At 39.0% G+C, this 14,949-nt stretch overlaps 1 protein-coding gene across 3 annotated transcripts in view; it reads right to left on the bottom strand.

The window, feature by feature from the left end:
• hppy (MAP4K3-like protein hppy) overlaps nt 1-14,949 on the bottom strand; it is a 394,076-nt gene that overhangs the window by 62,294 nt on the left and 316,833 nt on the right. For all 3 annotated transcript variants that reach the window (XM_090376708.1, XM_090376710.1, XM_090376709.1), the window contains one exon: nt 9,653-9,750. In XM_090376708.1, coding sequence (XP_090232834.1) covers nt 9,653-9,750 — 98 coding nt within the window. The remainder of the gene's footprint in view (nt 1-9,652; nt 9,751-14,949) is intronic.

The raw sequence follows: 14,949 nt of genomic DNA, 5'->3' as shown, positions 1-14,949 counted from the left end.
GGAAAGAGAAATGCAATGTGCTATCATCAGCAAAACTATGGATAGGATTTCAAGTCAATGGAAAAAGGTCATTAAAATGCAAGAGGAAAAGAGTGCAAGAAAGAGTGCAGAAACGACTTCAGTTATAGCTCAGACACAGCATGGTTTTGTTAAGGGGAAGTCTTGCCTGACCAATTTGATTGGATACTATGATGCAGTCACAAAAGAACTGGATATTATATACTTGGATCTTAGAAAGGCTTTTGATACTGTTGCACATGGAAGACTGCTGCACAAATTGGAGCAGTGTGGCATTGGAGGCAAATTGCTGCTATGGATAAAGGGGTGGTTGAGGGGGAGAAGACAGAGAGTGGTAATCAATGGACACTGCTCATCGTGGACTAATGTTATTAGTGGAGTCCCTCAGGGTTCAGTATTGGGTCCATTATTGTTTTCTGTATTTATAAATGATATTGATGATGGTTGATTTGATTTGGTAGTTGTTGGCGCATCGGCTGCTGTGGCCATATTGCACCTCCCAAGGTTTTTGCAGTACTTTGATCCAAGCCCGAGGCGGGAATCGAACCCGCGACCTTTGGGTTGCCGGCCAGGTACTTTACCCACTCGGCTAGCCCGGTCGGCATTGATGATGGTATATCAAGCTTAATGTCCAAGTTTGCAGACGATACAAAGGTTGGCAGGGTTGTCGAGGACACTACTGACACTATGCTGCTGCAACAGGATCTGGAAAGGTTGAGCAGATGGGCTGAGAGGTGGCAAATGAAGTTTAACATTGACAAATGTAAAGTACTACATATGGGAAACAGCAACCCCAGAGCAACGTATCAACTCTGTGGTACTACACTGACAGTGGTAGAGAATGAAAGGGACCTGGGGGTGGTTGTGCAGGCAGATATGAAGTTTTCTGAGCAGTACAGACGGGCTGCAAGAGTAGCTCATGGTGTATTGTCGATGATATATAGGAATTTTTCTAGCAGGGATAAGGAGGTGATTATTCCCTTGTATAAGGCAATGGTCAGACCGCACCTAGAGTACTGTATACAGGTCTGGAGGCCTCATTTCAAGAAGGATGTAGAGATGCTGGAACGAGTACAGAGAAGGGCAACAAGATTAGTGAATGGAACAAAGGGGTGGGGTGCTCTTATGAAGAAAGGCTTACGTTTTGCAAATTACAGTGTCTGGAGACTAGGCACCGACGAGGTGATCTGATAGAGGTGTATAAAGCCTTGAATGGTTTGAGCATGCTCAATGCTGATGGGATTCTTCCTCTTGCTCAGAATAATCACCTGAGAGGGCATAAATTCAAATTGTGGAAAGACAGATGTAGGATAGACGTGAGGAAATTTGCCTTTAGCCAGCAGGTGGTTGGTTGCTGGAATAGACTTCCATCCCTTGTCATGGAAGTTGATAGCCTAAATAAGTTTAAGGCTCAGCTGGACAAATATTTCGAACGAACAGAGGGGTGAAGTGGAAGTGGTTATTTTTTATTTATTTGTTTATTTATTTATTTTTTTTTCTGGCTGATGCTGCATAAGCTTGCTTTCTTGCATCAAATGCCTCTACTAATGCTAACTGGTGTTCCCCAAGGGAACACCAGTATTAGTGGAGAAGTTAGAAGACAGAGTCATCTACCATCACCAGCAGTGAGTTGTCAGAGAGAAAACTGGATAACCAATTACAAAAAACAGTTGGGAAACCATAAGATAGAAGCTTATTTAGAAGGCCTTTATGCAAATGTGACCAAAAGCCTTTGAAATGGCAATAGCAACTGCTTGAGTTTCACCAAACTTTTCCATACTCATTCACTTCCAACAACTAACTGATAGAAGCCTATTCTAACAATCAACCACCCACTGGTTGAAGGAGAAATGAACTGAAGACCTGAATTTCTAGGTAAGAGCACCCTTTTGTTCCCCTCACCAATTTGGCTGCAGTTTTCTGCACCCATTCCAGCAGATCTACATCCTTCCTAAAGTAAATCCTCCAGACCTGTATACAGTACTCAAGGTGCAGCCTAACCACGGCCTTATACAAAGGAATAATTCCCCTTATCCCTGCTGGAAATGTTTCTGTACATCATTGACAAAACCCCAAGGGCTGTTCTGGCAGCATGTCTGCAATGCTCAGAAAATTTCATGTCTGACTGCACAACCACCCCCAGATCTTTTTCATTCTCTGCTACCCTGAGTGTAGTACCACATGGCTGATAAGTTACTCTGGGGTTACTGCTACCCAAATGCAGCAGTATGTATTTGTCAATGTTAAACTTCAACTGCCATTTCTCATACAACAATCCAATTTTTCTAAATTTTGTTGCAGTAGCTCACCCTGATGACTGTCGTTAACCACCCTACCAACCTCAGTATCATCTGCAAACTTAGACATTAAGGGCAAATTGCTACAATGGATAAAAGGATGGTTGAGTGGGAGAAGACAGACAGTGGTAATCAAAGGGTACTGCTCTACATGGACTAATGTTATTAGTGGTGTCCATCAGTGTTCGGTTTTGGGCCCATTGTTGTTTTGTATATTTATCAATGATATTGATGAAGGTATATCAAGCTTAATGTCAAAGTTTGCAGATGATACAAAGGTTGGCAGGGTTGTTAATAGCAGTAATGAGAGCATGCTGCTGCTGCAACAGGATCTGGAAGAAAGGTTGGGTAGATAGTCTGAGAAGTGGCAACCGAAGTTTAACATTGACAAATGCAAAGTACTGCATATGGCTAGCAGTAACCCCCAAAGAAATGTACCAATGTAGTGTTACACTCAGAGTAGTGGAGAATGAAAGAGACCTGGGGGTAATTGTGCAGTCAGATACAAAGTTTTCTGACAGTGCAGACAGGCTGGCAGAGTAGGTCATGGGGTCTTGTCAATGATATACAGGAATTTTATGAGCAGAGATAAGGAGGTGATTATCCCCTCGTATAAGGCAATGGTTAGACCACATCTTGAGTACTGCGTACAGGCCTGGAAAACTCATAAGAGTTGCTAGAACGAGTACAGAGAAGGGCAACAAGACTGGTGAAGGGAACAAAGGGATGCTCTTATGAAGAAAGGCTTAAGTTCTGCAAATTGCACTTCTGAAGACTAGGCACTTGTAAGGCGATCTGATTGAGGTGTATTGCCTTGAATGGATTGACTGATGGGATTCTTCTTCTTGCTCAGATTACAAACTTGAGGGAGACAGATTCAAACTGAGGAAAGACAGTCGTAGAATAGATGTGTGGAAGTTTGCCTTTAGCTGGCGTGTAGTTGATTGCTGGAACAAACTTCAATCTGTTGTTGTGGAAGTTGGTAGCTTAAATAAATTCAAGGCAGAACTAGACAAACATTTGGAATGAATGGATCAGTGAAATGGGAAGGTTTTTTTTTTTTTTTTTTTTTTTTGGCTGATGCTGTATAAGTTTGCTTTCTTGCATCATGTGCCTCTACTAATGCTAATGCCTTCATCAATATCATTGATAAATATTGAAAACAACAATTGGCCCAACACTGAACCCCGGGAACTCCACTAATAACATTAGTCCATGAAGAGCAGTGCCCATTTGATAACTACTCTGTCTTCTTCCACTTAAACATACCTTTATCCATAGCAGTAGCTTGCCCTTAATGCCATATTGCTCCAGTTTGTACAGCAGTCTATATGTGCAACAGTATCAAAGGCTTTACTAAAATTCAAGTATATGAAGTCAAAATTATTTTTTGCATCCAGTTCCCTATAGTAACCATTGCTATGCCAAATGTGACTTGGGATTTATTTATTTATTTATTTTTTGGAAAATCAATTCATTTTAATTTGGTTCAAGAAAGTTGTTTTACAAATAGCACTGTTGGATAACAAATTAGTTCCCTAAACATAAGCATATTTAAATAAAAATTAAATAATACTTAATGTTTCCAAAACTCAGTTGGCAACTTGCTATCTATAAATTTGGTTCTTTCATCTGCCACAAGGAAACACACTTTAACCTTAGGAATTCATGACAGAAAGTCAGCTGGTTGGCTGTCAAGCGTCTACAATTTACCAAATTTATTAATAGTCATATGGCTTGTGCTATGAGTGTATTAAATATTTGGAGTTGTAACTCGTCTTCTCTTAAACTGCAACATGTCATTCTACAGAATAATGATGCTCTCCAGGCTTTTCCTTCCTTCACTACTGCTGTATTCAGGAAACAATTTCATCCCCTCTGCTTGGTTGCCTCTTCACCTCCCTCGAATCACTTCCAGATGACTCCTACTGCTCCTCCCTTGGCCAATCCTGATAATGTGCCAACACAGCATTATGCTCTGTCAACATCAACTGAGTAATCCGGGTCAATGGCAATCACAGTCACCAATTAAAAACTACACCTCTGCAGATGTTGGAACTCTTTCAACATGGAAAACTCCTTTGACATGGGACCAGTGTCTCTCTGAGCACAGTGCTGACCCAGGCAACCCTCTGGTCTGGGTGGACTTTCCTGCTCCAGATTCTCTTCCCTCTCCTCTCCTGCCTTGTTTCTATCCTTATTGCTGATTCCTGGTTTTCTGACCCTGCTTGACATAGGATTATTTCCACCATCATGGTGGTTCCTCTTCTCTCCTGATCCAGGTGGAGTCTCTGGAGATGATGATGAATGAATGCTTCTTCAGCATTGTGGGATCTACTTTCTGACCTTGGGGCCTGCCCCTGAGGTGGGATTCCTTATGCCTTCTGATATAGGCCTGCTCATCAGGGTAGGTGAAGACTTTGGTACTTCTCATGCAGACATTATCATCCCAATTAGCAGACTCCTAAGGCCCTTTGGAGTGGGATGCCTGCTGACACCGGAATCCTTCCTTGGCAGGATAGACTGGAAGTTTATAAAGGCTTGCACTTGGCCACCTACCTTTGAACTTTTCCTGACCACCAATGGGCTCCAGTGCACACTTCTATAGGGGGTTCCTTAGGAAAAAAACAAGGGGTGAAACCCCCTGTTTTTTTCCTAAGAGAGTCATCTTCTCTCATGTCCCTCTCTGCCTTACCATCTGGCCAAAATCTCCTACTATATCTCACATCCCCTTTCTATTAGGTTCTTTTTCACTGTTGACCAGGCCAGTGTTAGAAGCCCCAGCAGAGTTCTATCAGCTGCCTAGCTTGGTTCTCTGTGCAATGGACAGATGCTGGGAAGCCACCTTCATGGTGATTGCACCTCCTAGTAACCAAGAGGCTAGTGAGATACCTGCTGACACCAGAATCCTTCCTTGGTGGGATAGACTGGAAGCTTATAAGGGCTTGTACTTGGCCACCTACCTTTGAAATTTTCCGGCCCACCCATGGGCTCCCAGTGCACACTTCTATAGGGAATAACACTACACAACAAGCCACTCCCCACACACTTTTTAAATCTCTGGCCTCCAAAGAGTTCTGTGTCACTTACAAAGAATACAATGCAGAGATGGGAGAAACCCCTAGTGCCATCAGACAACTAACACACTTTACACTTTACTTCTATAGGGGTTTCCCTCCTCTAGGTTTCATCCTGTTTTTTCCCTGAGACATGAGAGAAGAGTCATCTTCTTTCATGTCCCTCTTTTTGCCTTACCATCTGGCCAAAATCTCCTACTATATCTCACATCCCCTTTCTATTAGGTTCTTTTCACCCTTGACCAGGCCAGTGTTGGCAGCCCAACAGAATTCTATCAGCTGCCTAACTTGGTTCTCTGTGCAATGGACAGATGCTGGGAGGCCACCTTCATGGTGATTGCACATCCTAGTAACCAAGAGGCTAGTCAAACAGTTCAAAACCAACATCATTTGGCTTTGCAGATATCTTGCAACATCACTAGAGTACGCTAGTGGATTTGTGGGAAACAACTGGTATAGACTGGAAGGATAAACAAAGCTTGTAAAATTTCCACAAGGTCTACTTATCCACTTGAAGTTGTAACATTTCATTGGATCATATCAGCACAACGTTGGTGAAACTGCTCCATCACTTCTTACCATATAAAACTTGCAGGCAAATTTTGCAGCAAATGCTGTAGCAAGCTGCTGATCAGTTTGCCATCCATCAACCTGTTTTGACATTCACGACCTACTGTCCCTTTGCTTCTCACTGGTCTTTTATAATTATGTGAAAAAGGAAAATGGCATTTACTAATTAATCAGCAAGGAAAGACAGTGTTTTGGCTTGTATTTGTAGACTCCATTGACAATGCAAGTTAGAACCATTGCCATCCTGCAATATTTTCTTTGAAAATAAATCTTTAAAATGATATTAGTTTTTAACAAACTTAAGTTCTTTCGCTAACCTTAATTGCTTTCTAACTTGAGAGGATATCATGTGTGTTGTTGGAAAAGAAAAACCTGCAGAAAAGGGTTTACTTTTTTTATGGCTAAATTGAACAATTACAGCAAACTATTCTCAGGTATTACAGCCATATTCATTAACAAAAATAAGAAGGAATTCACAGAATTAAAAAAAAAAAAAAAAAAAACTTACAAATTCAAATATAATTTTACTTTTTTTTTTTTTTTTTTTACAAAACAGTAAAACTACATCACCATAAGACTTCAGTTCTGCAAATTGTAGCACCTGGAGATTAGACACCTGCAAGGAGATTAGGTGTTTAAGGCTCTGAATGGACTGAGTAAGCTCAATACCAACAGAATCCTTCCTCTTGCTCAGACTATGCACACGAGGGAAGAATAAATTCAAACTGAGGGAAGATGGTTGTAGAATAGATGAGCAGAAATTTTTCTTCAGCAATGAGCAGTTGATTGTTAGAACTTCCATTTTGTGTTGTAGAAGTGGGTAGTTTGAAAAAATTCAAGGAAGAGCTAAACAAACTGTTAGAGGGGAGGGGGATGGACAGGTAATAAGCAAAGTTTATTTTCTTCCTCTTGACTGAGCTGTATAAACTTGCTTTCTTGCATCATTTGCCATTACTAATACTAATAAGTCAGATTCTCCATTGTAAACCTGGAGAGGTGGCAGCACAAGGAAGATGCTAAAGCTGTTGCTACTGTATCTTAATTGTGCTGCATCTTACTTCCAGAATAAATTAATTAATAATAATTGTTTTTCTGCAGCTTCTCAATGTCTTCTTGGTTTTTGTAATTCCTGCTATTCTGATATCAAAACAATTCTGTTCTGCAAATTCCATTTCTTTGCAAAGCTTCTAACATTGATAGTATCTAACCTGATGTTTGTTGCAGTATATTTAGCAGTGAGTCCCCTGGGTGCCATCCAGTCTGGTTTATCTATAAATTAACCAATCCAGTGAACTTAGTTCCATTGTGATAGTCTATCCTCATTCAATCAATAGGCATATAGACTGTGTCTTTACTTATAGGTTCCCTACAACAAGGAATTGGTTTGGATCCCAGTTGATTCCCAACACGCCTATCTTATGAGATGTGTCTGTGTGCGTGCGTGCATGCATGCTTGTGTGTGTGTGTGGGGGGGGTAAACTCAAAAATGTTGCATATATTATTATAAAATGATTAACAACATCCATTAATAAAGAAATTCTTGCTCCCCCCCAATGATGGTTTATCTAAAAGTACCTAATTACCAAAGTATAACACATGCAATTTCTATCCTGAAAAAATATTGAATGATCCTCAAATGATAGTTATGTATGATGTAGATCAGCAGTTCCCAAAAGTGTTCCAGGGGGTCCGCATTAAAAATTCTGTAATGGCGTCTGCTTGGATTTACATAGGTATATTATTGTAAACTACAAAATATAACAGATAATAAACAATAAAGTAAAATAAAATGAAATATAAGGTAAAGATTTGCCAAAGAAAGAAACCACATCTCCCACAATTACTTATAATTAATTTACTATCTTACAATATATCGTGTTAAAGGAATATCTAAAACTATTTCTTGACCAAATAACTAAATGTCTAAGAGTATGAAAAAGGTTGTTTGTGCATGGGTAATGCACTTCCATCATTTCTACTACCCAGGTAGTATGCATGCATTGTTTGATTATATCTTGCATTACCCATGCATAAACAACCTTTTTCATACTCTTAGACATTTAGTCAAGAAATAGTTTTAGATTAATCCATCCACACCATCAAGCATCTCTCGTATTTTGGAGTTATACTTCATAATTGGGTTGTCACTATTGCAACAACAGGGTATCTGCCCACCCACTAATGAGTAAGCCAACAAGCTTCGAAATGGTGCCATCTGGAAGGTGGTATCCGCTGATAATAAGTAACATTAGTCTTCTCCACTGGTGAAGCGTTACTTATTCAAAGCAGTGCAATAACTTGGCAACTCGTGAAGATATTCACAATATGAGATATAATCAAATGATGTATGCATACACCTGGGTAGTAGAAATGATGGAAGTGCATTACCAATGCATCAATAACATTTTTTTAAATATGTTTTCCATACTAATTTTTTTTTCCCTTCTCAAGGATCATTGTTATGTATAGCTACTTTTTTTTTTAGAACCTATAGTACTTAGTACTGTGCATGGGTTGAAAAGATGAAAGAAGGTCCTTGACATTAGACTTGAACTTCTGTAGGTTGTAATGTCAGGAAATACGTATGAAAGAAGGTTGTTCCAGAAAACGGAAGTCGAAGGAATAAACGAAGAAGAAGAAAAGTTGGTTCTGTTGGATTGAACTTGGACAGTAAATGGATGTTGACTGGTTACGGCACGTGTTCAGATTTTTTTTTTTTTTTTTTAAGTTATTGGCACATCGGCTTCTGTGGCCATAATGCACCTCCCAAAGTTTTTTGCAGTACTTTGATCCAAGCCCGAGGCAGGATTTGAACCCGCGACCTTTGGGTTGCCAGGCAGGCACTTTACCCACCCGGCCAGCGAAAGAGAGAGTGGGAATTATAGAAGCCAATTCAGAAGAACAGTGCCCATGCAAGTATCTAAAGAAAACGCATGCAACAGAAATAGAAAATCTATGAGACAGAGAGTGGAGAGACTCTGCTAGAGATGAGCCTTTAAGTAACCTAACTAATAAACACGACTTGGACGAAAAATAGGATGCTAGCAAGTCAGCTTTATCTTTCGCTGATGTGGCAACAGAACCATCTGGTTTTGACAGAGGTTGGAACAGAGATGGGAAAAAATTTGAGGCGGATAGCTTTGGCAAGAGACCAGAATGCTCGGCTACCATTTGGACAAGTAAGTTTTCTACTCTTAGCCTGTTCGGAATCTAGTCTGCACTGATTAATAACTTCTTTACAAAGTATAAATAATACTTAATAATAATTTTTATTATTATGCAATGTCACTTATAAAAACGTAGTACTGGAAATATTTTATAATAAAAATTCAGAAATATACGATTTCAGAGAATATAGGCTTAATGGTTTGCATTAAAAATATTACATTGAAAGGGGTTCACGAGTCAAACAATGTTGGGAACCGCTGATGTAGATCATATATAACTATGTCCCTAAGGTAAAATACATTTATGTGTATGGATTACTGTGAATTATTTGCAACACCTCGTGGCAACCCAAGTCATGAAGTATTAAAAATTTAAAGAGCACTTTTCAAAGTTCCTTGAATTTCATTATAAGTGAGTTCAACTCTGTAACATAATTAAAACTCAAACTGACATTATCATCATCATCATCAAATGCTCATCAAAAAAATTAAATAAAAATGTAAGATTTTGTTACTGACTTACCCTTTTCTAACCCCAATACAGATCATAGGATATTCCATGTCTGGAGAAATGATCATTTCAAAAGTGGACAGCTTGGAAGGAACGCAGCACTCAAACTGCTATTAAAATAGAAGAAAAATGAACAATAAATAACATGCATTCATGTGTAATCTGTTGCATATGTACACACACAAGAGAGAGAGCACTGTGGTATACTTTCTTTCAAATTTGTTACAAAACCCCTCATTTCATGAATAAGTCAATAAGATAGAAGCATAATGCTTCATTGAAATTGCATCACAAGGTAAAAAAATGCATATCTTGCAAATAATTTTCTATAGAAAATAATGCAGTAAGCATGTTTATATGATGAGAGCCTTGTCGATCAATTCGGCCCTGGAAAGATTGTGCAAGGCTCAAGGGGTAGAATTTTTTTCAGCCTGGACTGTACTTGTTAACAGGAGAGATTGCTTCTACAGGGATGGGATACACTTAAATAGAAAGGGTGCAAGAATATTTGCTGATGCTATCGAGGCAGTGTTAGGTGGGTCGGAAAACTGAGCTAGCTTGGGGGGAGACAAAGACCAATAGATTGACAGTAGCCACTGGCAGAGGTGAAAGAGATTCTTGCACTGCTTCTATTAGAATGAGCAGAAGCCTGAAAAACAAGATGCATGGTATTTCAGAGACTGCTGGGAGCCATTGCGGTACAAGTAAACACATGGGTTGTGTTAGGGTAGCTAAGAATAGAAACAGGTGCAGGTATACTTGCGTGTACACCAATGCTAGGAGTTGAGTAAATAAATTTGATGAATTTGAGGTATTGCTCAAAACATCAAAGGCAGATATTGTTGGGATATCAGAGACGTGGTGTCACACAGATATAAGGGATGCAGAACTGCAATTTGGGGAGTACAACGTCTACAGAAAGGATAGACAGGATAGGAAGGGGGGAGGGGTTATGCTATTAGTTAAGAAACACATAAAAACCAAGGAAGTGAAGCCAGTCGACATCGCTGGACAGTGCAGTGTTGAGTCAGTTTGGTGTGACATAAGCATTGGGAGATCAAAATTGAGAGTAGGAGTGTGCTATAGGCCTAATGACTCTGATGAGTATAATAAGGAACTGTACAGGGAAATAGAGTGGGCCAGTAAATCAGAGAGTCTTATAATGGGAGATTTTAATTTCCCAGATATTGACTGGAATTTGGGGGCTGGTTACTCACACACTAGCAGGGCTTTTGTGGATTTATTGGATGATTGTTTTCTACATCAGCATGTTCGGGAGGCAACTAGAGGGAGTAATACTCTTGATTTGATTATCAGCAGTGATTCTTCATGCATTAAGGATCTGCAGATAAATGAACCACTAGGTGGCAGTGATCACAGTGTGCTGAAGTGGGATTTACTCAAAGAGGTAACTACCATTAGGGGTAAAGGGAAGGGTTATTGCTTCCGTAAAGGCGACTACGATGGACTGAGACAGTATTTAAATTCTATACAGTGGGACCAACTGATGATGTTACCAACAGCAAATTCAAAATGGGAAGCATTCAAAGAACTTATCTTGGAAGCTACTAGGCTTTACATACCAACTAAGAAATATTGTTCAAGGTTTAGGCCAAAATGGATGTCAGATGAACTAATGAGGCATATGGCAGAGAAGAAAAATGCATGGGATACTTACAAATTAACACGACACAGAAGCCTATGATAGATACAAGTTGATATGCAACCAAGTTACAAAGGAGGTTAGGCAGGCAAAGGCAGATTACGAGAAATCCTTGGCAAGGGATGCAAAGAAAAACAGCAAAGAGTTCTTTACTTATGTAAACTCTAGAAGGAAGGGGATGAATCAGATTGGTCCACTTGATATTGATAGGTCAACTGTTGATGATCCTGCTCAGGTAGCTAACAAACTAAATGAATATTTTGCATCGACATTCACACATGAGGAGTTATTCAGCAAAGGGGATTTCAAGAGGTGTATTCAACTCTAGCAGTAAGCTACAGAATCTTGAAATAACTGGGAGTAAAGTGGAGGAGAAACTGTTGAAGATAAACACAAGAAATACACCCGGGGTGGATGGGATCTATCCAGTTATATTAAAGGAGGCAGCAAAGGAAGTAAGCAAACCCTTAGCCATAATTATGAGAGCTTCCTTGAACTCAGGGGAGGTACCCATAGACTGGAAATGTGCAAATGTGACCCCAATTCACAAAGGAGGTTCAAAGGCTGACACAAGTAATTATAGACCTGTGAGCTTAACTTCTGTTCCAGGAAAATTAATGGAGGCACTGGTTAAAGAAGCACTGCAGGATCATTTAGACAAGACTTCAGTTATAGCTCAGACACAGCATGGTTTTGTTAAGGGGAAGTCTTGCCTGACCAACTTGATTGGATACTATGATGCAGTCACAAAAGAACTGGATGCAGGGAATAACTTTGATATTATATACTTGAATCTTAGAAAGGCTTTTGATACTGTTGCACATGGAAGACTGCTACACAAATTGGAGCAGTGTGACGTTGGAGGCAAATTGCTGCTATGGATAAAGGGGTGGTTGAGGGGGAGAAGACAAAGAGTGGTAATCAATGGACACTGCTCATCGTGGACTAATGTTATTAGTGGAGTCCCTCAGGGCTCAGTGTTGGGTCCATTATTGTTTTCTGTATTTATAAATGATATTGATGATGGTATATCAAGCTTAATGTCCAAGTTTGCAGATGATACAAAGGTTGGCAGGGTTGTCAAGGACACTACTGACACTATGCTGCTGCAACAGGATCTGGAAAGGTTGAGCAGATGGGCTGAGAGGTGGCAAATGAAGTTTAACATTGACAAATGTAAAGTACTACACATGGGAAACAGCAACCCCAGAGCAACGTATCAACTCTGTCCTACTACACTGACAGTGGTAGAGAATGAAAGGGACTTGGGGGTGATTGTGCAGGCAGATATGAAGTTCTCTGAGCAGTGCAGACGGGCTGCAAGAGTAGCTCATGGAGTATTGTCAATGATATACAGGAATTTTTCCAGCAGGGATAAGGAGGTGATTATTCCATTGTATAAGGCAATGGTCAGGCCACACCTAGAGTACTGTATACAGGTCTGGAGGCCTCATTTCAAGAAGGATGTAGAGCTGCTGTTTTGCAAATAAGTTTTGGCTTAAGTTTTGCAAATTACAGTGTCTGGAGACTAGGCACCAGCGAGGTGATCTGATAGAGGTGTATAAAGCCTTGAATGGTTTAAGCATGCTCAATGCTGATGGGATTCTTCCTCTAGCTCAGAAAAATCACCTGAGAGGGCATAAATTCAAATTGAGGAAAGACAGATGTAGGATAGACGTGCGGAAATTTGCCTTTAGCCAGCGGGTGGTTGGTTGGTGGAACAGACTGCCATCCCTTGTGGTGGAGGTTGATAGCCTAAATAAGTTTAAGGCTCAGCTGGACAGGTATTTTGAACGAACGGAGGGGTGAAGTGGAAGTGGGTTTTTTTTTTTTTTTTTTTTGGCTGATGCTGCATAAGCTTGCTTTCTTGCATCAAATGCCTCTACTAATGCTAATGCTAATGTAAGTAAATTACAGATCACATAAGACCATTTAGCAGATGGGCTTCTTTACATGGCCAATTTATAACCATGGAAGTTTGAGATATAAGAATAATCTGGTAAAAAAATATGCAAATCAAAGTGGTAAAATAGTGCATGCATGTGAACTGAGTGTCAAAATCAGTTTAATGGCAAGGGGAAATGGAAGAGAATCTCAGATTTCCAAAGAGATACTACTGTCAGTGTGCATTTAGTAGGTGCTACAGCAGAGGAGACGGCTACACTTGATGAGTGTTTAAAGATTAGCATCATTCAATAGGGTCTTTAACAAATTCAAATATTTGTGAACAGACTTTGACTGTAGTCAAAGATGCGTATCGTTCAAACATCTTATCTTTATATGCCAATAAGGAATTAGGTTTTTTCTGCTAAAATTACCACAGTATTCTGAATTTATGTTTCTCCACATGCCTCTTTTGCTGTTTCCACTAGAGTTTTCTTAAACTTCTGCCATTCGTCACCTAAGTCATTTTTAGCAACAAGAATACTATTTAACTTTTGAGCATAGGGTTTCTATATTTAATAGCTGTCCACAAATATGAAAATTTTAATTTTAACTCTTTGAAGTCTGTTTTAATTCTTTTTTAAATATAGAAACTTTAAATTTAAAATTTAAATTTTAAACAAAAATTTAAAAATATTATTTTTAATTTTTGGTACAAATTACCATTTTTAATTCTCTTAATACAAGATAGGGTTATTCTCAATCTGAAATCCTCTATAAGCCCTTGTATCTTCGAGAAGTTGTTTATGATTCTTTTCTATAATGTATAATCAATTATCCTTTTCTTGTTTTTAAAGAGAGGTTTTCTGAGGGCTGTACGTTTGAGACTATAAAGTGCAGCACATCACTTTCCTGCTCCATCAATAGTGTGACTGCAGGAGCAGCAAATAATCAATGACACATGGCTATTTTGGAAATAAGCATATTTTCTTTTAATTGAAAATTAGAAATAAAAATTTTATTAACTCATTCCCTTTTTTTTTTTTAATCTAACCAGATAGCAGTTTCATTAAGATAAGTTAGATTAGGGGAAAATAGGAAAGAAGCTTCCATAAATGAATTGAACAACAAACTGCAATCAAGAGCATTTGATTGATGTTTAAATAACTCCACAATAAAAAAAAATCACAGGGAATGATGTCTGGCAATTACGATAAAAAAAACATCCACTTATTACTTTCACAAAACACATTTCCCAGTATTTGAATTGAATGACTGGAGGTATATGCAGCAATACAATCTTGTTATTATTATAATGGACATTTACAAATGGAAATGCTCATAGAGCTTTTCTCTTCATTTTTCAGTTCCTGAAAAAGTGGTTGATATCAAACTTGCATACCTCTCAGAGTTACAGGCCCAATAATCCTCCTTGCACTCAAAGAGCATCAAATATCCACTTTTACATTGTGGAAATCAAATGAAAATGTTGGATTTCATGAGAATCAATTTCATCTCTGGTAACACTCACTGATCTTGCTTTGGCTTACTGTTAAACAATGTGCCTTTGGTTCTCAGTATATTTACTATGTTACAAATTTTATTCTTGTATGGAACATGGATGCCAGGAAACTTCCTACTAAATTCCTCTTGGAACTTCTAAGCAGAATTATATAGTGCATAACAGCTGCATGTGAACACTCATTGCTTAAGTGCAATGTTATCCATGGCTAACATGAAGATGAATCCACACAGAACTTGT

Source organism: Mastigoproctus giganteus, chromosome 6 (assembly GCF_048544385.1).
Source record: "Mastigoproctus giganteus isolate SK-2022 chromosome 6, ASM4854438v1, whole genome shotgun sequence".
NCBI classification, from domain to species: Eukaryota; Metazoa; Arthropoda; class Arachnida; order Uropygi; family Thelyphonidae; genus Mastigoproctus; species Mastigoproctus giganteus.
This window is presented reverse-complemented; position numbering and strand designations above follow the sequence as displayed.